The 20384-nt window shown below is 42.3% G+C and overlaps 1 protein-coding gene across 4 annotated transcripts in view; it reads left to right on the forward strand.

Annotated features, from left to right (window-relative positions):
- Positions 1–20384, forward strand: part of smarcc1a (SWI/SNF related BAF chromatin remodeling complex subunit C1a) — a 286601-nt gene that overhangs the window by 220930 nt on the left and 45287 nt on the right. For all 4 annotated transcript variants that reach the window (XM_073070120.1, XM_073069954.1, XM_073070033.1 and 1 more), the window contains exons 23-24: positions 5241–5367; positions 16519–16685. In XM_073070120.1, coding sequence (XP_072926221.1) covers positions 5241–5367; positions 16519–16685 — 294 coding nt within the window. The remainder of the gene's footprint in view (positions 1–5240; positions 5368–16518; positions 16686–20384) is intronic.

Here is a 20384-nt window from a genome sequence, read left to right on the forward strand (position 1 = left end):
GTCGGCACAACATTGTGGGCTGAAAGGCCTGTAATGTGCTGTAGTATTCTATGTTCTAAATAAAAAGAGAGTTGAACTTCAAATGGAGCACAGTTTGCTATTATCCTGTTCGATTGAAAATCAATTAATTAAATCTAGGACTCAGTTTTATATACATGGGGACAAATCTGGTAAATTATTGGCTAATTAATTGAAAACTGCTTCAGTTAAACGTCAGATCATTAAGATCAGTAAATGAGATGGTACTCTGATGATCGATCATAAAGAGATAAATAAAGCCTTTCAAGAATTTTATAACTTTATGTCAATCAGAATTTTCTTCCATAAGAAAATTTCTTCCATTTCTTCCATAATGGATGAATTTTTAAGGAAACTGAATATCCCAAAATTAACAGCCGAGGATTGTGTATCATTAGATGCCCCCATTAGAAATAAAAGAGGCTACTTTTTCAATGAATTCAGGTAAAGCCCCTGGTCCGGAATGTTATACTGCAGAGTTTTTTAAATCCTTTTCTTCTATACTCTCACGAGGAAATCTGCAAATGCTGGAATTTCAAGCAACACACACAAAATGCTGGTGGAACACAGCAGGCCAGGCAGCATCTATAGGGAGAAGCGTTGTCGATGTTTCAGGCCGAGACCCTTCGTCAGGACTAACTGAAAGGAAAGATAGTAAGAGATTTGAAAGTAGGAGGGGGAGGGGAAAATGTGAAATGATAGAAGACTGGAGGGGGTGGGTTGAAGCTGAGAGCCAGACAGGTGATTGGCAAAAGGGATACAGAGCTAGAGAAGGGAAAGGATCATGGGACGGGCGGCCTAGGGAGAAAGAAAGGGGGAAAGGAGCACCTGAGGGATATGGAGAAAAGGCACACTGATGGGCAGAGAGAGAAAAAAAACTAAATATATCCGGGATGGGGTAAGAAGGGGAGGGGCATTAACAGAAGTTAGAGAAGTCGATGTTCATGCCATCAGGTTGGAGGCTACCCAGCCGGTATATAAGGTGTTGTTCCTCCAACCTGAGTGTGGCTTCATCTTGACAGTAGAGGAGGCCATGGATAGACATACCAGAATGGGAATGGGACATGGAATTAAAATGTGTGGCCACTGGGAGATCCTGCTTTCTCTGGCGAACAGAGCGTAGGTGATCAGCAAAATGGTCTCCCAGTCTGCGTCGGGTCTCACGAATATATAAAAGGCCACATCAGGAGCACCGGACACATTATACCACACCAGCCGACTCACAGGTGAAGTGTCGCCTCACCTGGAAGGACTGTCTGGGGCCCTGAATGGTGGTGAGGGAGGAAGTGTAAGGGCAGGTGTAGCACTTGTTCCGCTTGCAAGGATAAATGCCAGGAGGGAGATTGGTGGGAAGGGATGGGGGGGATGAATGGACAAGGGAGTTCCGTAAGGAACGATCCCTGTAGAAAGCAAAAAGGGGAGGGAAAGATGTGCTTGGTAGTGGGATCCTGTTGGAGGTGGCGGAAGTTACGGAGAATTATACGTTGGATCTGGAGGCTGGTGGGGTTGTAGGTGAGGACACGGGAAACCCTATCCCGAGTGGGGTGGTGGGCGGATGGTGTGAGGGCAGATGTGCGGGAAATGGGAGAGATGTGTTTGAGAGCAGAGTCGATGGTGGAAGCAGGGAATCCCCTTTGTTTAAAAAAGGAAGACATCTCCTTCGGCCTGGAGTGAAAAGTCTCATCCTGAGAGCAGATGCGGCAGAGACGGAGGAATTGTGAGAAGAGGATAGCATTTTTGCAAGAGACAGGGTGGGAAGAGGAATAGTCCAGGTAGCTGTGAGAGTCTGTAGGCTTATAGTAGATATCAGTAGATAGGCCATCTCCAGAGATGGAGACAGAAAGATCGAGAAAGGGGAGGGAGGTGTCAGAAATAGTCCAGGTAAATTTGAGGGTGGGGTGAAAGTTGGAGGCAAAGTTAATGAAGTCAACGAGCTCAGCATGCGTGCAGGAGGCAGCACCAATGCAGTAGTCGATGTAGCGAAGGAAAAGAGGGGGACGGATACCTGTATAGGCTTGGAGCATGGACTGTACCACAAAGCCAACAAAAAGGCAGGCATGACTGGGACCCATACGGGTGCCCATGGCTACACCCTTAGTTTGGAGGAAGTGGGAGGAGCCAAAGGTGAAATTATTGAGAGTAAGAGCTAATTCCGCTAGACGGAGGAGAGTGGTGGTAGAGGGGAATTGGTTAGGTCTGGAATCCAAAAAGAAGTGGAGAGCTTTGAGACCTTCCTGGTGGGGGATGGAGGTATATAGGAGCTGGACGTCCATGGTGAAAATATGGCGGTGGGGGCCAGGGAACTTAAAAATCCAAGATTTTTACCAAAATTTTGGCCAGTGGATTGGAAAATATACTACCTCAAATCATTTCTGAGGACCAGACTGGATTTATTAAAAATTATTCATCTTTCAACATTGGAAAATTAATTAATATAGCTTATACTCCTTCATCTAGAATCCCCGAATGTGTCATTTCCTTAGACGCTGAGAAATCATTTGACAGAGTTGAATGGCCATATTTATTTAATACGCTTCAGAATTTTAACTTTAGCCCAACATTTATATCATGGATTAAATTAATATATTACAAGCCTTTGGCTTCAGTTCTTACCAATAATCAAAAATCTCCCTTTTTTCAGCTGTTTCATGGCACGAGGCAAGGCTGTCCTTTAAGTCCTCTACTATTTGACATTGCTTTGGAACCCTTAGCCATTGCTATTCATGATTCACCTAACATTTTTGGTATTACCCGTGAGGAAGGGACATATAAGCTATCACTATATGCTGATGATTTGTTACTATATATCTCTGATCCTGAGAGATCTATTCCTGTTATTTTATCTTTGCTTGCTCAGTTTAGTAGTTTTTCTGGCTATAAACTGAATTTTAATAAGAGTGAATTATTCCCATTAAATACGCAAGTTCCAATTTATAAACATCTACCATTTAAAGTAGTTACAGATAACTTATTTGGGTATTAAAATTACCAAGAAACAAGGATTTATTTAAAGTTAACTTTTTACCTTTAATTGACCAAATTAAGCAACTTGTTACTAGATGGTCCCCATTGTCTTTGTCATTGGTTGGTCGAGTCAATTCTATTAAGATGATAGTTTTACCTAAATTTTTATACTTATTTCAAGCATTACCAATTTTTATTCCTAAATCTTTCTTTGATATTAGTGACTCTAAAATATCCTCGTATGTATGGCAGAATAAAAATTCTAGATTAAGTAAAAAAATATTTACAGAAGCCTAAGAAGGAAGGTGGTTTGGCTTTGCCAAACCTAAGATTTTACTACTGGGCAGTTAACATCTGATATTTAATATTTTGGACGCAGGAATTGGTGGCAATACAAAGCCCACAGTGAGTAAATTTGGAGTGTAAATCTGTAGAAGGCTTTTCATTGTTCTCTATCTTAGGACCTTTGCTTCCCTTTGTCCTTTCTAAACTCAATAAACAAATGACTAACCCTATGGTTAAATATACATTACGAATATGGTTTCAATTCCACAAATTTTTTGGTTTGAATCAGTTCATCTTATCAAGCCCTATTATATCTAACTTTCTTTTTTAGCCCTCTTTTATGGATCAAACCTTTGTGCTATGGAAAATGAGGGGTATAACATGTTTTCATGATTTATTTTCAGATAATTGTTTTATGTTCTTTGAACAGCTGTCCAATAAATATAATTTGTCCAGAGCCCATTTTTTACGAAACAAATTCTAGGTTTAAATCCCTATCAGAAGGGTTTAATAGCTGTCATTTATAATATGATCATGAAAATACAACCAGGGATGTCAGATAAAATTAAGAATGAATGGGGAAAAGAACTTCAATGTCCCTTACCTATTGAGCAATGGGAGAAAATCTTAGTTAACTGCTCTTCTATTTGTGCCAAACATGCCCTAATACAATTCAAGGTGGTTCATAGGGCCATGGATAAACTTGCTCAATTTTATTCTCATATTAATCCAATCTGTGACAGATGCCATTCTGAAGTAGTCTCATTGACACACACGTTTTAGTCTTGCCCTTACTTGCAAAAATACTGGAAAGATTTTTGGTATCATTTCAACAGTTTTGAATATTAACTTGCAACCTCATCCTATTACTGCAAGTTTTGGCTTACCAATGGTGGATAACAGTTGTTTATCCCCCTCAGCTTGGCGTATGATTGCATTTGCCACACTAATGGGTAGAAGATCTATTCTACTGAACTGGAAAGAAATTAATCCCCCAACTATATTTCAGTGGTTTTCCCAAACTATTTCTTATTTGAGTTTAGAAAAAATTAGAAGTGCCATTTTTGACCCTTGGGTCAAATTTGTAGAAACCTGGAGACCATTTATTCAATATTTTCATGAGTTAAACTGACCTTTCCCGAACCTTTTTCTTAACACCTTTAGTTATTTGGATGGAGGTGCGGAGTTATTGACACTACTGTATATACTTGATATGATACAATAGTCTATGTCGGTTAAGTTAGCTCTTTTTTTTCTTTTTTTTGGCGGGGGGGGTTTCCATTTTTTGTAATACATTACGAGTTTGGGTGGTTATTATATCTGTGTTATTAACTGTTTGTATTTGCATTCCAGCATTAGTTATGTACTCTCAAGCTCTCTGTATTTGCTGGTTTTCTTCTTATGTTTGTTTGAAAACTAATAAAAAGATTTAAAAAGAAAGAAAGAAAGTTTGTATTCCCAACTCCCTACCTTCCATTATTTTGTCACTAATTTTATGTATTTCACAATCTCTGTAGTAGTAGAAGTAGGCCTCCGTTAGTCTCGATAGACCATGGATTTGCACCTTGGGCAAGTTTTTTTTAATGGAAGACTGGCAGTTGCCCAAGCTGCAAGTCTCCCCTCTCCACGCCACCGATGTTGTCCAAGGGAAGGGCATTAGAACTCATAAAGCTTGTCACCGGTGTCGTCGGTGTGTTTAAGTGCCTTGCTCAAGGACACACATGCAACCTCAGTCAAGGCTCAAACTATCAACCTTCAGATCACTAGATGAACGCCTTAACCACTTGGCCACGAGCCAACACACAATCTCTGTGCTATCTGTGCAAAAGTAGTGTCTCCCTATTCCCTTTCCTAAACTTGCGATGTTATCCTGTGTGCACCTTGTCCTTGTTCTTCATGTTCTTGAATGATATCACAATTCTGTTGTGCCGAAAAGAAAATGGTGTTCAACAGATACACTTGCCTTTTACCAGGTGGAAAGTAAAGAGGAGACTGAACCAGTTTCAGAGAGTACAGAGAAGATTGAAGTTCCATCACCTAAAGATTTGGCATTGGAGAAACCCATAGAAGGAGAAATGGCAAGCACCGACATTAAACCAGGTACTTTTACAATAGAACATGTTTTTTTTAAACAAGCAGTGAACTATAGGTCAGATTAAATATTTCAAGTCGTGTATAAGATACAACTATTTTGTTGAAACTGATAAAAGTGGCTTTGTGAAGAAAGTTTTTGACTGGATTCCAGGTGAAAGAGCAGCCTAAAGCATCTTTACACAAAGGAGTGAGTTATTGAAAAATTGTTTTATGATCCAGTATGTTAATGCACCAACAAGAGGGAGGCCTGTCCTAGATTTGATATTCTGTAACAATCTGGATACAATTTTGAGTAGGATGTTGTAGAGCCTATAGGAACAATTGATCTCAAGTTGTTTGTTTTTTCTTGGGGGAAAGTGTATCAGTAAAAACCAAAGCCATTAAATTGAATTTCAGGAAGGCAAAGTCTGTGCAGATGGCGCAAAGACTTCAGAAGGTAATCTGAAGGAACTGCTTGATGTTGAGTTGGTTGAGGAACAATTGGGTCGATTTTAGAGGTAATAAACACTTCTCCATGGATTGTCAGCTTATCATGGTGGAGAAGCTTGTGTGGTCCTGAGATCCTGAGAGCGATGCTGTTTGGAGCTATGCTCTTGGTAGGATCACCCATGGTGGTAAGGTCGAGGGTGAGGTCCCTGACCAAGAACAATCCAGCCAAGACCTCAACGGTGGAACAGGCAGATGAAGTTACTTTGAACTCAACAGCTGTGAAGGTGGATGAAGGCTGCAACAAATCCATCAGCTCCAACCGTCGTGGTTTCCATGCCACTGGAATCAGTTGGTTGATTTGTAAAGTATCGTGTGCTTCTTGGAGTGCAACATCAAGTACACGTTAAACAAATACACACACAGGCATCTTCGCTCTGTGAAAATGGAACGAAGACCATCATCCTCGACCTCAAGGGATAGCCACAACAACGATGAATACACACAGTGCAGGGAATGTTCATACCCAAGGTTGGGAGTAACAATAAAAACAATAGATAAACTACATGAATGAATAAAGATGGACAGAAAAAATTGTTGAAGAAAAGTCAGCTATATAAGGTATGTACAGAAAAAATAGTAATGATGTTAACTGTAGAATATATGAAAATGAGAGCTATAGTCAAGTGGGAAATTGGATTGCCAAAAGGCATGTTAAGAACAATATTGCTAATGCTAAGATTGACCCAAAGAAATATTTTACAATACTTCAGTAAGTTGAGTGCATTAAGTGGGGTGTCAAATTATGCAGAAAAGGACTTAGCAGATACTCTTAACTAGTATATTTTGTTGAAGTATTCACTTGCAAAGATGTTAGCAATATGCCAGTACATTTAGAGAAAAATAAGGTTTTAAGTGACTTGGATATCTTAGAAAGTGAGGACCTGCTTCAGCTGAAAAGGTTGAAAGTTAATAAATCTCCAATGCTAGACAACATGTATCCAGAGGTACTTAAAAAGGTCTGTAATTATATATAATATAATTAAGCCCCTAACATGTATTTTTCAAAAGTTATTGAAGGCTGGCGAAATCCCTCAGGACTAGAAATGGAGTAACGTTGTCCCAGTATATAAGAAGGGAGACCACACTGACCCTGGTAATTATAGACCAGTAAGCTTAATGGTACATTGCAGGCAAGATAAAGGAAGCAATAATAAAGAATAAGATGGAAAAATAGCTAAGAATAGGCATGTTAGCAGAAAGCCAGCATGGGTTCAGGAAGGGGAAATCATGTTTTACTAATACCTTGGAGTTCTATAAAGAGGCAGTGAAAATTTGGTAACAATAGAGCAGTTGATATCATTTACTTGGACTTTCAGAAGGTTTTCCAAAGTACCCCATGAGAGGTTAATAATCAAATTGCAGGAGGTAGGGATTCAGGGTAAGGTGTGCAAATGTATACAGAATTGGCTCGAAAATCCTCTGGAGTTTTTTTGAGGATGTAACTATGAAAATGGACAAGGGAGAGCCAGTGGATGTAGTGTACCTGGACTTCCAGAAAGCTTTTGATAAAGTCCCACATAGGAGATTAGTGGGCAAAATTAGGGCACATGGTATTGGGGGCAGAGTACTGACATGGATTGAAAATTGGCTGGCTGACTGAAAACAAAGAGTAGCGATTAATGGGTCCCTTTCGGAATGGCAGGCTGTGACCAGTGGGGTACCGCAAGGTTTGGTGCTGGGACCGCAGCTGTTTACAATATACATTAATGATTTAGATGAAGGGATTAAAAGTAACATTAGCAAATTTGCTGATGACACAAAGCTGGGTGACAGTGTGAAATGTCAGGAGGATGGTATGAGAATGCAGGGTGACTTGGACAGGTTGGGTGAGTGGGCAAATGTATGGCAGATGCAGTTTAATGTGGATAAATGTGAGGTTATCCACTTTGGTGGCAAGAACAGGAAGGCAGATTACTATCTAAATGGAGTAAAGTTAGGAAAAGGGGAAGCACAACGAGATCTAGGTGTTCTTGTACATCAGTCAATGAAAGCAAGCATGCAGGTACAGCAGGCAGTGAAGAAAGCTAATGGCATGCTGGCCTTTATAACAAGAGGAATTGAGTATAGGAGTAAAGAGGACCTTCTGCAGCTGTACAGGGCCCTGGTGAGACCCCACCTGGAGTACTGTGTGCAGTTTTGGTCTCCAAAGGTTAATTCCCAGAATGGCGGGACTGTCATATGTTGTAAGATTGGAGCGACTGGGCTTGTATACACTGGAATTTAGAAGGATGAGAGGGGATCTGATTGAAACATATAAGATTATTAAGGGATTGGACACGCTGGAGTCGGGAAGCATGTTCCGGCTGATGGGCGAGTCCAGAACTAGAGGCCACAGTTTAAGAATAAGGGGTAGGCCATTTAGAACAGGGATGTGGAAAAACTTTTTCACCCAGAGAGTGGTGGATATGTGGAATGCTGTGCCCCAGAAGGCAGTGGAGGCCAAGTATCTGGATGCATTCAAGAGAGTTAGATAGAGCTCTTATAGATAGCGGGGTCAAGGGATATGGGGAGAGGGCAGGAACGGGGTACTGATTGTGTATGATCAGCCATGATCACAGTGAATGGCGGTGCTGGCTAGAAGGGCCGAATGGCCTACTCCTGCACCTACTGTCTAATGTCTTAAAAAGTCCTAACCTATTCAACCTTTCTCTGTAACTCAGTTTCTCAAGTCCCGGCAACATCCTTGTAAACCTTCTCTGCACTCTTTCAACCTTATTAATATCCTTCCTGTAATTAGGTGACCAAAACTGCACACAATACTCCAAATTCAGTCTCACCAATGTCTTATACAACCTCACCATTACATTCCAACTCTTTTACTCAATACTTTGATTTATAAAGGCCAATGTACCAAAAGCTCTCTTTACAACCCTATCTACTTGTGACGCCACTTTTAGGGAATTATGTATCTGTACTCCCAGATCCCTCTGTTCTACTGCATTCCTCAGTGTCCTACCATTTACCTTGTATGTTCTACCTTGGTTTGACCTTCCGAAGTGCAATACCTCACACTTGTCCATCTGCCATTTTTCTGCCCATTCCTCCAACTGGTCCAAATCCCTCTGCAAGCTTTGAAAACCTTCCTCACTGTCCACTACACCTCCAAACTTTGTATCATCAGCAAATTTGCTGATCCAATTTGCCACATTATCATCCAGATCATTGATATAGATGACAAATAACAATGAACCCAGCACTGATCCCTGTGGCACACCACTTGTCACAGGCCTCCACTCAGAGTAGCAATCCTCCACTACCACTCTCTGGCTTCTTCCACTGAGCCAATGTCTAATCCAGTTTACTACCTCTCCATATATACCTAGCGACTGAATCTTCCTATCTAACCTCCCATGCGGGACCTTGTTAAAGGCCTTACTGAAGTCCATGTACAAACGTTTGTATACAACATCCACTGCCTTCCCTTCATCCACTTTCCTGGTAACTTCCTCGAAAAAAATCTTAATAGATTGGTTAAACATGACCTACCACGCACAAAGCCATACTGACTGTTTCTAATAAGTCCCTATCTATCCAAATACTTGTAGATCCTATCTCTTAGTATTCTTTCCAATAATTTACCTACTACCGATGTCAACCTTACCGGCCTATAATTTTCCAGCTTGCTTTTTGAGCCTTTTTTAAACAACGGAACTACATGAGCTATCCTCCAATCCCCCGGCACCTGACCCATGGATATTGACATTTTAAATATTTCTGCCAGGGCCCTTGCAATTTCAACATTAGTCTCCCTCAAGGTCCGAGGGAATACCCTGTCAGGTCCTGGGATTTATCTACTCTGATTTGCCTCAAGACAGCAAGCACCTCCTCCTCTTTAATCTGTATAAATTCCATGACCTCCCTACTTGTTTGCCTTGTTTCCATAGACTCTATTCCAGTTTCCTCAGTAAATACAGATGCAAAAAACCCATTTAATATCTCTCCCGTTTCTTTTGGTTCCATACATAGCCGACCACTCTGATCTTCAAGAGGACCAATTTTATCCCTTACTATCCTTTTGCTCTTAACATACCTGTAGAAGCTCTTAGGATTATCCTTCACCCTGACTGCCAAAGCAACCTCATGTCTTCTTTTAGCCCTCCTGATTTCTTTCTTAAGTATTTTCTTACTCTTTTTATACTTCTCAAGCATCTTATTTCCTCCCTGTTGCATGTTATACATCTCTCTCTTCTTCATCATCAGAGTTCCAATATCCCTAGAGAACCAAGGTTCCTTATTCTTTTTCATTTTGCCTTTAACCCTGACTGGAACATACAAATTCTGCACTCTCAAAATTTCTTCTTTGAAGGCCTCCCACTTACCAATCACATCCCTACCAGAGAATAACCTGTCCCAACAAGCCCTCTTATCTGTCCTGCCGTAGCACTGCTGTAATATTTTCCCTGACTAGCAAAGCCACCCCCCCCCCCCACCCTTCATCCCTCTGCCTCTATCACGTCTGAAACATCGGAACCCTGGAACTTTGAGCTGCCAGTCCTGCCCCTCCTGAAGCCAAGTTTCAGTAATAGCTATGATGTCATAATTCCACGTGTCAATCCAGGCCCTTAGCTCTTCTGCCTTTCTCACAATACTCCTCGCATTGAAATATACACACCTCAGAAGGTTATTACCACCACACACAACCTTACTATTTGTGACTTTGCATGAACTACTAACTTCATTTATTTTTACCCCCATTCCACTATCTACTCTAGCACTCTGGTTCCTATCCCCCTGCAAATCTAGTTTAAACCAGTCTCTCTTGAACAGGTCCCACCTGCCCCAGAAGAGGTCCCAATGATCTAGAAATCTGAAACCCTGCCCCCTACACCAGTTTCTCAGCCACGTGTTCATCTGCCGGAGCATCCTACTCTTACCCTCACTGGCACCCGGCACAGGCAGCAATCCGGAGATTACTACCGTCGAGGTCCTATTTTTCAATTTCCTACCAAGCTCTCTGTACTCACTCTTCAGGACCACCTGACTCTTTCTACCTGTGTCATTGGTACCGATGTGTACCATGACATCTGTCTGATCACCCTCCTACTTAAGAATGCTGTGCACGTGACCAGAGACATCCCTGACCCTGGCACCCGGGAGGCAACAAACCATCTGGGAGTCTGTCACGACCGCAGAATCTCCTGTCTGTACCCCTAACTATGGAGTCCCCTATCACTACTGCTCTCCTCTTCTTCCTCCCTCTCTTCTGAACTGCAGAACCAGACTCAGTGCCAGAGATCCGGCTGCCACAGCTTGTCCCAGGTATGCCATCCCCCCCAACGGAATCCAAATCTGTATACCTGTTTTGGAGAAGAATGGCCACAGGGAAACCCTGCACTACCTACCCTTTCCTCTTCCCTCGCCTGACGGTAACCCAATTACCTGTGCCCTGTTCCTTAGATGTAACTACCTCCCGGAAGCTACTGTCTATAAACTACTCAGTCTCCCGAATGATCCGGAGGTCATCCAGCTCCTGCTCCAGTACCCTAACACAGTCTGTTAGGAGCATGTTGTGCTGAACATTACCCTACCTTAGAAATTACTAGGCTTACCCATAGCCCTCTATTTCTCCAAGCTCTATGTACCTATCCAGGAGTCTCTTAAAAGACCCTATCGTATCCACCTCCACCACAGTTGCCGGCAGCCCATTCCACACATGCACCACTCTCTGCGTTTTTAAAAACAAACAAACTTACCCCTGACATCTCCTCTGTACCTGCTTCCAAGCGCCTTCAAATTGTGCCCTGTCGTGTTAGCCATTTCAGCCTTGGGAAAAGCCTCTGACTAAATGCTAACATTCCATGTCTTCTTCAATGCAGACTCAATTTGCAAATTAACCTTTAGTGAATCCTGCACAAGGACTTCCATATCCTTCACAGCTCAGATTTCTGTATCTTCTCTGCAGTTAGAAAATAGCCAACTTTTTCATTTCTGCTACTAAAGTTTATGATCACACACTTCTTCACACTCTTCCATCTGCCAGCTTCTTTGCCCATTCTCATAATTGGTCTAAGTCATTCTGTTGCCTCTTTATTTCCTCAAAGCTACATAGAAACATACAGCACCATACAGGCCCTTCAGCCCACAATGCAGTGCCAAACATGTACTTTAGAAATTTCCTAGGGTTACCCATAGCCCTCTATTTTTCTAAGCTCTATGTACCTATCCAGAAGCCTCTTAAAATACCCTATCGTATCTGCCTCCACCACCTTAAAACTGTGCCCCCTCATGTTAGCTGTTTCAGCCCTGAGGAAAAAGCCTCTGACTGTCCACATGATCAATGCCTCTCATCATCTTATCTCTATCTGGTCACTTCTCATTCTCTGCCACTCCAAGGAGAAAAGGCCGAGTTCACTCAACCCGTTCTCATAAGGCATGCTCCTCAATCCAGGCAACATTCTTGTAAATCTCCTCTGTACCCTTTCTATAGTTTCCACATTCTTCCTATAGTGAGGTGATCAGAACTGAGCTCAGTACTCCAAGTGGTGTCTGACCAGGGTCCTATATAGCTGCAACATTACCTCTCGGCTCTTAAACTCAATTCCACGGTTGATGAACGCCAATGCACCGTGTGCCACCTTAACTACAGAGTCAGCCTGCTCAGCAGCTTTGATTGTCCTGTGGTCTCAAATGAGCCCTCCACACTATCCACAACACCCTCCACTTTTGTGTCATTGGCAAACTTACCAACCCAACCTTCTACTTCCTCATCCAGGTCATTTATAAAAATCTCAAAGTGGAGGGGTCACAGGACAGATTCCTGCGGAACACCACTGGTCATCGTCCTCCATGCAGAATACAAACCATCTACAACAACCCTTTGCCTTCTGTGAGCAAGCCAATTCTAGATCCTCAAAGCAAGGTCTCCTTAGATCCCATGCCTCCTTCATATACACTACATGCACTGCTCTACCTTCATCAATGTCTTTTGTTACATCCTCAAAAGATTACAGTCAGACTAATAAGACAGGACTTGTCATTGACAAAGCTATGCTGACTATCCTTAATCTGATTTTGTCTCTCCAAATGCTCATAAATGCTGCCTCAGGATCTTCAAAGACTTGCCCACTACTCAAGTAAAACTTGTTGGTCTATAATTTCCTGGGTTATCTCTACTGCCCTTCATGAACAAGGGAACAGCATTTGCAGTACAGTCACACAAAAAAAAAGTGCAAGACCCTGAATCCATGAATGTTGCAGAGTCTACAGTTTACACAATACGGCTTATCTTCTGTCGAGCAAACACTATGAGACAGCGCTTCTTTGTCCTGATGAAGTGTCTTAGACTGAAACACCAACTGTGCTCTTTGCTACTGATGCTGTCTAGCCTGCTGAGTTCCTCCAGCATTTTAACCATAGAACAATTACAGCACAGAAACAGGCCATCTCGGCCCTTCTAGTCCGTGCCAAACGCTTACTCTCACCTAGTCCCACTGACGCGCACTCAGCCCATAACCCTCCATTCCCTTCCTGTCCATATACCTATCCAATTTTACTTTAAATGACAATACTGAACCTGTCTCTACCATTTCTACTGGAAGCTCATTCCACACAGCTTCCACTCTGAGTAAAGAAATTCCCCCTCGTGTTACCCCTAAACTTTTGCCCCCTAACTCTCAACTCATGTCCTCTTGTTTGAATTTCCCCTACTCTCAATGGAAAAAGCCTATCCATGTCAACTTTATCTATCCCCCTCATAATTTTAAATACCTTGATCAAGTCCCCTCTCAACCTTCTATGCTCCAAAGAATAAAGACCTAACTTGTTCAATCTTTCCCTGTAACTTAGGTGCTGAAACCTAGGTAACATTCTAGTAAATCTCCTCTGTACTCTCTCTATTTTGTTGACATCTTTCCTATAATTTGGTAACCAGAACTCTACACAATACTCCAAATTCAGCCTTACCAATGTCTTGTACAATTTTAACATTACATCCCAACTCCTATACTCAATGCTCTGATTTATAAAGGCCAGCATACCAAAAGCATTCTTCACCACCCTATCCACATGAGATTCCATCTTCAGGGAACTATGCACTATTATTCCTAGATCACTCTGTTCTACTGCATCCTTCAATGCACTTCAATTTACAATGTATGTCCTATTTGGATTATTCGTACCAAAATGCCGTCACTCAGCCCACACTTCTAACTGGCCTAAATCTCTCTGCAAACTTTGAAAACCTACTTCATTATCCACAAATGCCACCTACCTTAGTATCATCTGCATACTTACTAATCCAATTTACCACCCCATCATCCAGATTTTGTGTGTCATGCTTGGACTTTCAGGATCTGCCTTTTCTCTTGTTGGTGCAGGCCAGTCCATTTTCGGTAAGATGGCATACTTTCGATTGCAGCAGCTTCTACAGGATCAACCGGACTGTCTTTTATTAATGTATTGTTTACAATCACAATACCCTGCTGGACATTAAGAACTTAAAATACTGTGGGTATACCCCATCAGCAAGTTGCTGATTGGTGGAGAAGCTGGACGGTGCAGATCGTGCAGAGGTGTGTTGGAAGAGTCAGTGCGCGAAGGCAGTGGGCATTCTAATAGAGATTGTCTTAATTCACTTTTCTTGTGATCACATGACCTGTTGGATATTGTTAGTGTAGAATGCTGCAAGTTCAATTCACTGCTTTATTGGTGGATGGCATGGGCGGTTGGTCTCTCCTTGGCCTGGGTTTGGCCTCGGTCAACGTAATGACTAGGCCTCAAGCCGCGGTGTCACCTGTTTACAACCGCCCAGGAGAGTGGCATTGGAGTTGGTAGTGTTTGTTGGGCAGAAGGTAAGCTCTATTGTGTTAGACTACAGACTCTACAACATTCATGGACTCAGGGTTTTGGACTATTTTTTCGTGTGATTGTTGGTACTGTGTTTTGCACTTTGGCCCAGGGTAACATTTTTGTTTGGCTGTATTCATGGGTATTAATATATGGTTGAATGGCAATTAAATTTGAACTGGAACTAGACACAGTAGGAGTTTTAAATTATGCCAAATTCTATAATTTAAGAAACTGGGCAAATTAATCAGGGGTGTGAGGATCTACTTTGTACTTGTCTGGATGAGTGCAGATTCCACATCATACAGGATGTTTGTTGTGATGGAAAATAACTGGTTCTTTGAGTCTCAACAGTAGAGGCCTTGTCACTCACAGTTTTAATAATAAGGAATTTATTTACAAGGGGAAATCGGGACAACACAAGCAACTACAATACACAGGAAGCGGTGTGGGGACAGGTACGGTTACACAAACAAAGAACAAGGGAAAAGCACTACAACAGCTATCCCCCTTGACCTTGGATAGCTGCAGCTCCCTTACCAGAACAAACAATAGACCTTCCCAATCATAAATCAATGCATTTACCTCCAATGTGGTGGACTGTAAGAGAGGGCTAGCCAAGGGCAAGTCTCACCTTTTGAAGCATGGGGCTGGGCGAGATAATCCAATTAAGGTGACCAATAATTTAGGTGTGCATTGATTAGTTGGGAGGGACCAAATGTTGATTGGCATGTGGTGTGTCCTCCGACCAGCCAGGTGGCAGTGAGTCTGTCACGTGGCCGGTATCTCTGGATACAATGTTGCAGACTGCTTAATAGGTGTGGTATCCACAGCTGTTCACTTACTCCATCAACACAGTAGCAGCAGTTTGTACAGCAGCATCTCGCTAAGACTCTTCACACGGCACTTTCCAGTCCAGCAATCTGAGCTAGCTAGAAGGACAAGCAATGAAAGAACTAGAACTCCTCCACCCTGCAAACCCACTGCATCTTGACTTAGAAATGTATAGACATTCTTTTGAATTCTGCTGTGCACTCTCTAACAGCATTGTAAATGCTCACCTCACTACAGAAGTTCATGAACATAACTCACCACCCAATTAGAGGTGTGCAATTAAATACTAGCTCAGTCTGTGAAGCCTCCATCTCCTGAGTGAATAATAATCTTTTAAAAATTCAGGTTGAATGCCGGTGTGGATCCAGCATCCTATTTACATGTTGGAAATTGCTTTTTGATGTGAGCACTAGCGTGCTCTTGATATGTTTAAGTTTTCTATCCTGTGCTGTTAACCACATTCCAAAGACATATGGGTTAGGGTCAGTAAGTTGTCGGCATGCTTTGCTGGCGCCAGAATCATGGCAATACTTTGAGGCTGCCTCCAGCACATCTCAGATGGTCTTAGTCATTGACACAAACAACTCATTTCACTATGTTTCGACGACAACTAGAGCTAATCTCTTTCTTCCTGAGATGACAGGATTTTATATTAAACTAAAATAAGGAAAAGTGAGACGACTGTTAGTTTTTGCAATATATCTGTGCTAGTCATTCTCCAAGTGAGAAAGGTTACTGGGTGAAGAATAATCAAACATGTTAGTCTGAATTGGAAATTATTTTTGACATATAGTGAATAAGTGTCAGTACTTGCCATCTGCATTCGGTGCCTAATAATCCTTGTATTGAGTGTGCTTGTATGAGAAACTGTCAAAACTTCAATTGAATTTTTCAAACATATTTTTAAAAATAAACTTTAAAAGTTAAATGTAGGATTTCTTCACTAGAATTTTTGAGAACTAATCAGAAGTGTATACCATAAGCCAAAACCATTTATTCAGAGACTTGTTTTTTTTTATTTTCTTCTTCTCTGGTCTTTTGACTTGTCAGCTCCATCTGAAGACAAAGATAAAGAAGAAAACAAGGAGAATATCGATGTTAGTGGCAAAGATAAAGAAATGGATGTTGGGAAAAAGAAGCTGGAACATCACATTGGCGAAGGAAACATTGTCACGGCTGCTGCAGCGGCTCTGGCCTCAGCTGCCACTAAGGCAAAGGTAAGTGCCCATTTAGTGGGTATTTGAGAGATTGATAACTCAGATGAATTAAAATAGCAAACCATCTGCGGGTCAAGGAAGTTAATATAATATGGGTACTTCTCATGTAAAATAGGCAGGAATAGTAGCCACTAAACACAAAGTATGATTCCACAAGAAGCAATAATATAAGTGGTTATGAGAAATGGGATTTACTCAGAACATAGAACATAGAAACCTACAGCACATTACAGACCCTTCGGCTAACAATGTTGTGCCAGCCATGTAACCTGTGTTAAAAACTGCCAAGAGTTTCCCTAGCACATAGCCCTCTATTTTTCTAAGCTCCATGTACCTATCCACAGGAGTCTCTTAAAACATCCTATCATGTCCACCTCCAGCACCGTCACCGGCAGCACATTCCACATCCGTGGCAACCATTTTCAGCGTTTATATAAAAAAAACTTAGCCCTGACATCTCCTCTCTACCTGCTTCCAAGCACCTTAGAACTTCCCTCTCGTGTTAGCCTTTTCAGCTCTGGGAAAAAGCCTCTGAATATCCATACAATCAATGCCTCTCATCATCTAAAACACCTCTATCAGGTCACCTCTCATCCTCCGTTGCGCCAAGGAGAAAACACCGAGTTCCCCAATCCAGGCAACATCCTTGTAAATCTCCTCTGCACTTTTTCGATAGTTTCCACATCCTTTCTGTAGTGAGGTGACAGAACTGAGCACAGTACTCCAAGTGGGGTCTGACGAGGGTCCTATATAGCTACAACATTACCTTTCGGCTCTTAAGCTCAATCCCACGATTGATGAGGGCTAATGCACTGTATGCTGCCTTACCACACATTCAACCTGCGCAGCAGCTTTGAGTGTCCTATGGACTCGGACCCCAAAATCTCTCTGATCATCCACACTGCCAAGTCTTTTACCAGTAATACTATATTCTGCCATCATATGTGACCTACCTAAATGAACCACCTCACACTTACCTAGATTGAACTTCATCTGCCACTTTTCAGCCCAGTTTTTCATCCTATTGATGTCCTGCTGTAACCTCTGACAGCCCTCCACACTATCCACAACGCCCTCAAACATTTGTGTCATCAGCAAATTTACTAACCCATCCCTGCACTTCCTCATCCAGGTCATTTATAAAAATCACAAAGAGGAGTCGTCCCAGAACAGATCCCTGAGGCACACCACTGGTGACTGACCTCCATGCAAAATATGACCCGTCTACAACCACTCTTTGCCCTCTGTGGGCAAGCCAGTTCTGGATTCACAAAGCAAGGTCCCCTTGGATCCCATGCCTCCTTTTAAGAGACTCCTGGATAGGTACATGGAGCTTAGAACAAGAGGGCTATGGGTAACCCTAGGTAATTTCTAAAGTAAGTACATGTTTGGCACAGTACTGTGGGCCTGTATTGTGCTGTAGGTTTTCTATGTTTCTATAACTTGTAACCTAGGATATTCAGCTCCCAACTGCAACTATCCTTCAGCTACGATTGAGTGATGGCCTCAACATCATACATGGTAATCTGTAATATTGCATCAAGATCATCCACCTTATTTCTTATACTACATGCATTTAGATGTAACACATTGAGTACCATATTTGCTATCCTTTCTGACTCTGCATCCATAATGATTTGATATTCAGCCTGTTGGGTGCAACTAAGTCCCATCACCTGCCTGCTCTTCCTGACAATCTGACTGCACGCTATCTTTACTTTTTTTTTCCATCCTTTCCTTCCTGAGTCCCCTCACTCTGGTTCCCACCAGCACCCCTCCCCTGCCAAGTTAGTTTAAACCTCCCCAACAGCTCTACCAAACCTCCCCACGAGAGTATTGGTTCCACTCAGGTTAAGGTGCAACCTGTCTCTTTTGAACAAGTCATACCTCCCCCAGAAGAGATCCCAATTATCCAAGAACCTGAGTCCTTGTCCTCTGCACCAGCTTCTCAGCCACACATTTATCTGTCAAATCATTCTGTTTCTACCCTCACTAGAGCGTGGCACAGGCAGCAATCCAGAAATTACTACCTGGGAGGTCTTGCTTCTCAGCTTTTCCATGTCTATGTCTCCTGATGGTCACCCAGCTACTCGCCTCTTGCAACTTCGGGGTGACTACTTCCCTGTAACTCTGTTCAGTTGTATCCTCGCTGTCCCGTACAAACCAAAGGTCATACAGTTGCTGCTCCAGATCCCTAACACGGTCTTCAAGGAGCTGCAAATGGATGCACTTCACACAGATGTAGTTCCCGGGAGACTCTGGCTCTCCCAGTTCTCCAACATCTGGTATGACGAGCACACCACAGCCATTTAAATGGCACATTAAGAAAAGGAAAAAAAAAGGGAAACTTTAACAGAAGCTTTACACAGAGCCGACACTTCTTCCAAACCGAAGCCTGGTTTGAGGTAAGGCCTGTCGCTTCTACTCTCACCACTGGCCTACTCCTGACAATGGCCACTCTGTTTCTGTACATTTGTACTTTTATTTAGTTCGTAGAGCACTGACGCTGCTGATAGGCCACGTACCATGGACAAATGCTCTCGAAGTGCCCTTTTTAAGTAACGACCACCAACCTGCAAGAAATCCCTCTTGGTAGAGCTCCATTGACGCCGCTGATAGGCCACGTTCAATGGACAAACGCATTCAAAGCTTCCTTTTAAATAACCAGGCCTCACTTGGATTATTTTAAGCAGTTTTGGGCCCCTATCTAAAAAAGAATGTGCTGACATTGGAGAGGGTTTAAAGAAGGTTCATAAACATTATTCCAGGAATGAAAGGCTTATCATGTGAGGGGTTTAATCACAAACAAGAGAAAATCTGCTCACACAAAATGCTGGTGGAATTCAGCAGGCCAGGCAGTATCTAGGAAAAAGAGTACAGTTGACGTTTCAAGCTGAAACCCTTCAGCCCGAAACAATTTCAGTTCAATGTTTCCTAGATGCTGCCTGGCCTGCTGAGTTCTTCTAGTATTTTTTGTGTGTTGCTCATATGAGGACTGTTTGCCTCTGGGCTTTTACTAGAATTGAGAAGAATGAGGGGGATTTAATTGAAACCCATCGAATGTTGAAAGGCATAGACAGAGTGGATGTGGAGAGTATGTTTCCTTTAGTGGTGGAGTCTAGGACCAGATGTCATGGCCTCAGAATAAGGGGGGCATCCATTTAGAATGGAGATTTGGTGGGATTTCTTTAGCCAGAGGGTGGTTCATCTGGAATTTGATGCCACAGATGGCTGTGGAGGCCAGATCATTAGGTGTATGTAAGGCAGAGGTTGATAGATTCTTGGTAAGTCGGGGTATGAAAGATTACTGGTAGAAGGTAAAAGAATGGGTTTGAGAGGAAAATAGATCAGCCACGATCATTTGGCGGAGCAGACTCAGTGGACCGAAGAAGCAGAATTAGGCCGTATGTCTTGTGGTATAAGCTTCATGGGATGAATTTAGGTTGACCTAATGGAAACAGCAGAGGGAAAATATAAGAGTTGAAGAAGATGGGATTGAGAAATGCAAGAATTATTCATTGGAAATCTGGGAAATAGTGTAAGCTTTCTACAGAATATGCACATTCTCCCTGAAATTATGTTGTTTTCCTTCAGGTGCTTGTGTTTTTCTATATTCCATATATATTTATAGGTTGATTGCCACTACAAATTGTCCTTGGAGTGTGTGAACAATAGAACTGGGGAGGAGAGGTTGAAGTG

The sequence above is a fragment of the Hemitrygon akajei genome, chromosome 1 (genome assembly GCF_048418815.1).
Source record: "Hemitrygon akajei chromosome 1, sHemAka1.3, whole genome shotgun sequence".
Taxonomy (NCBI): domain Eukaryota; kingdom Metazoa; phylum Chordata; class Chondrichthyes; order Myliobatiformes; family Dasyatidae; genus Hemitrygon; species Hemitrygon akajei.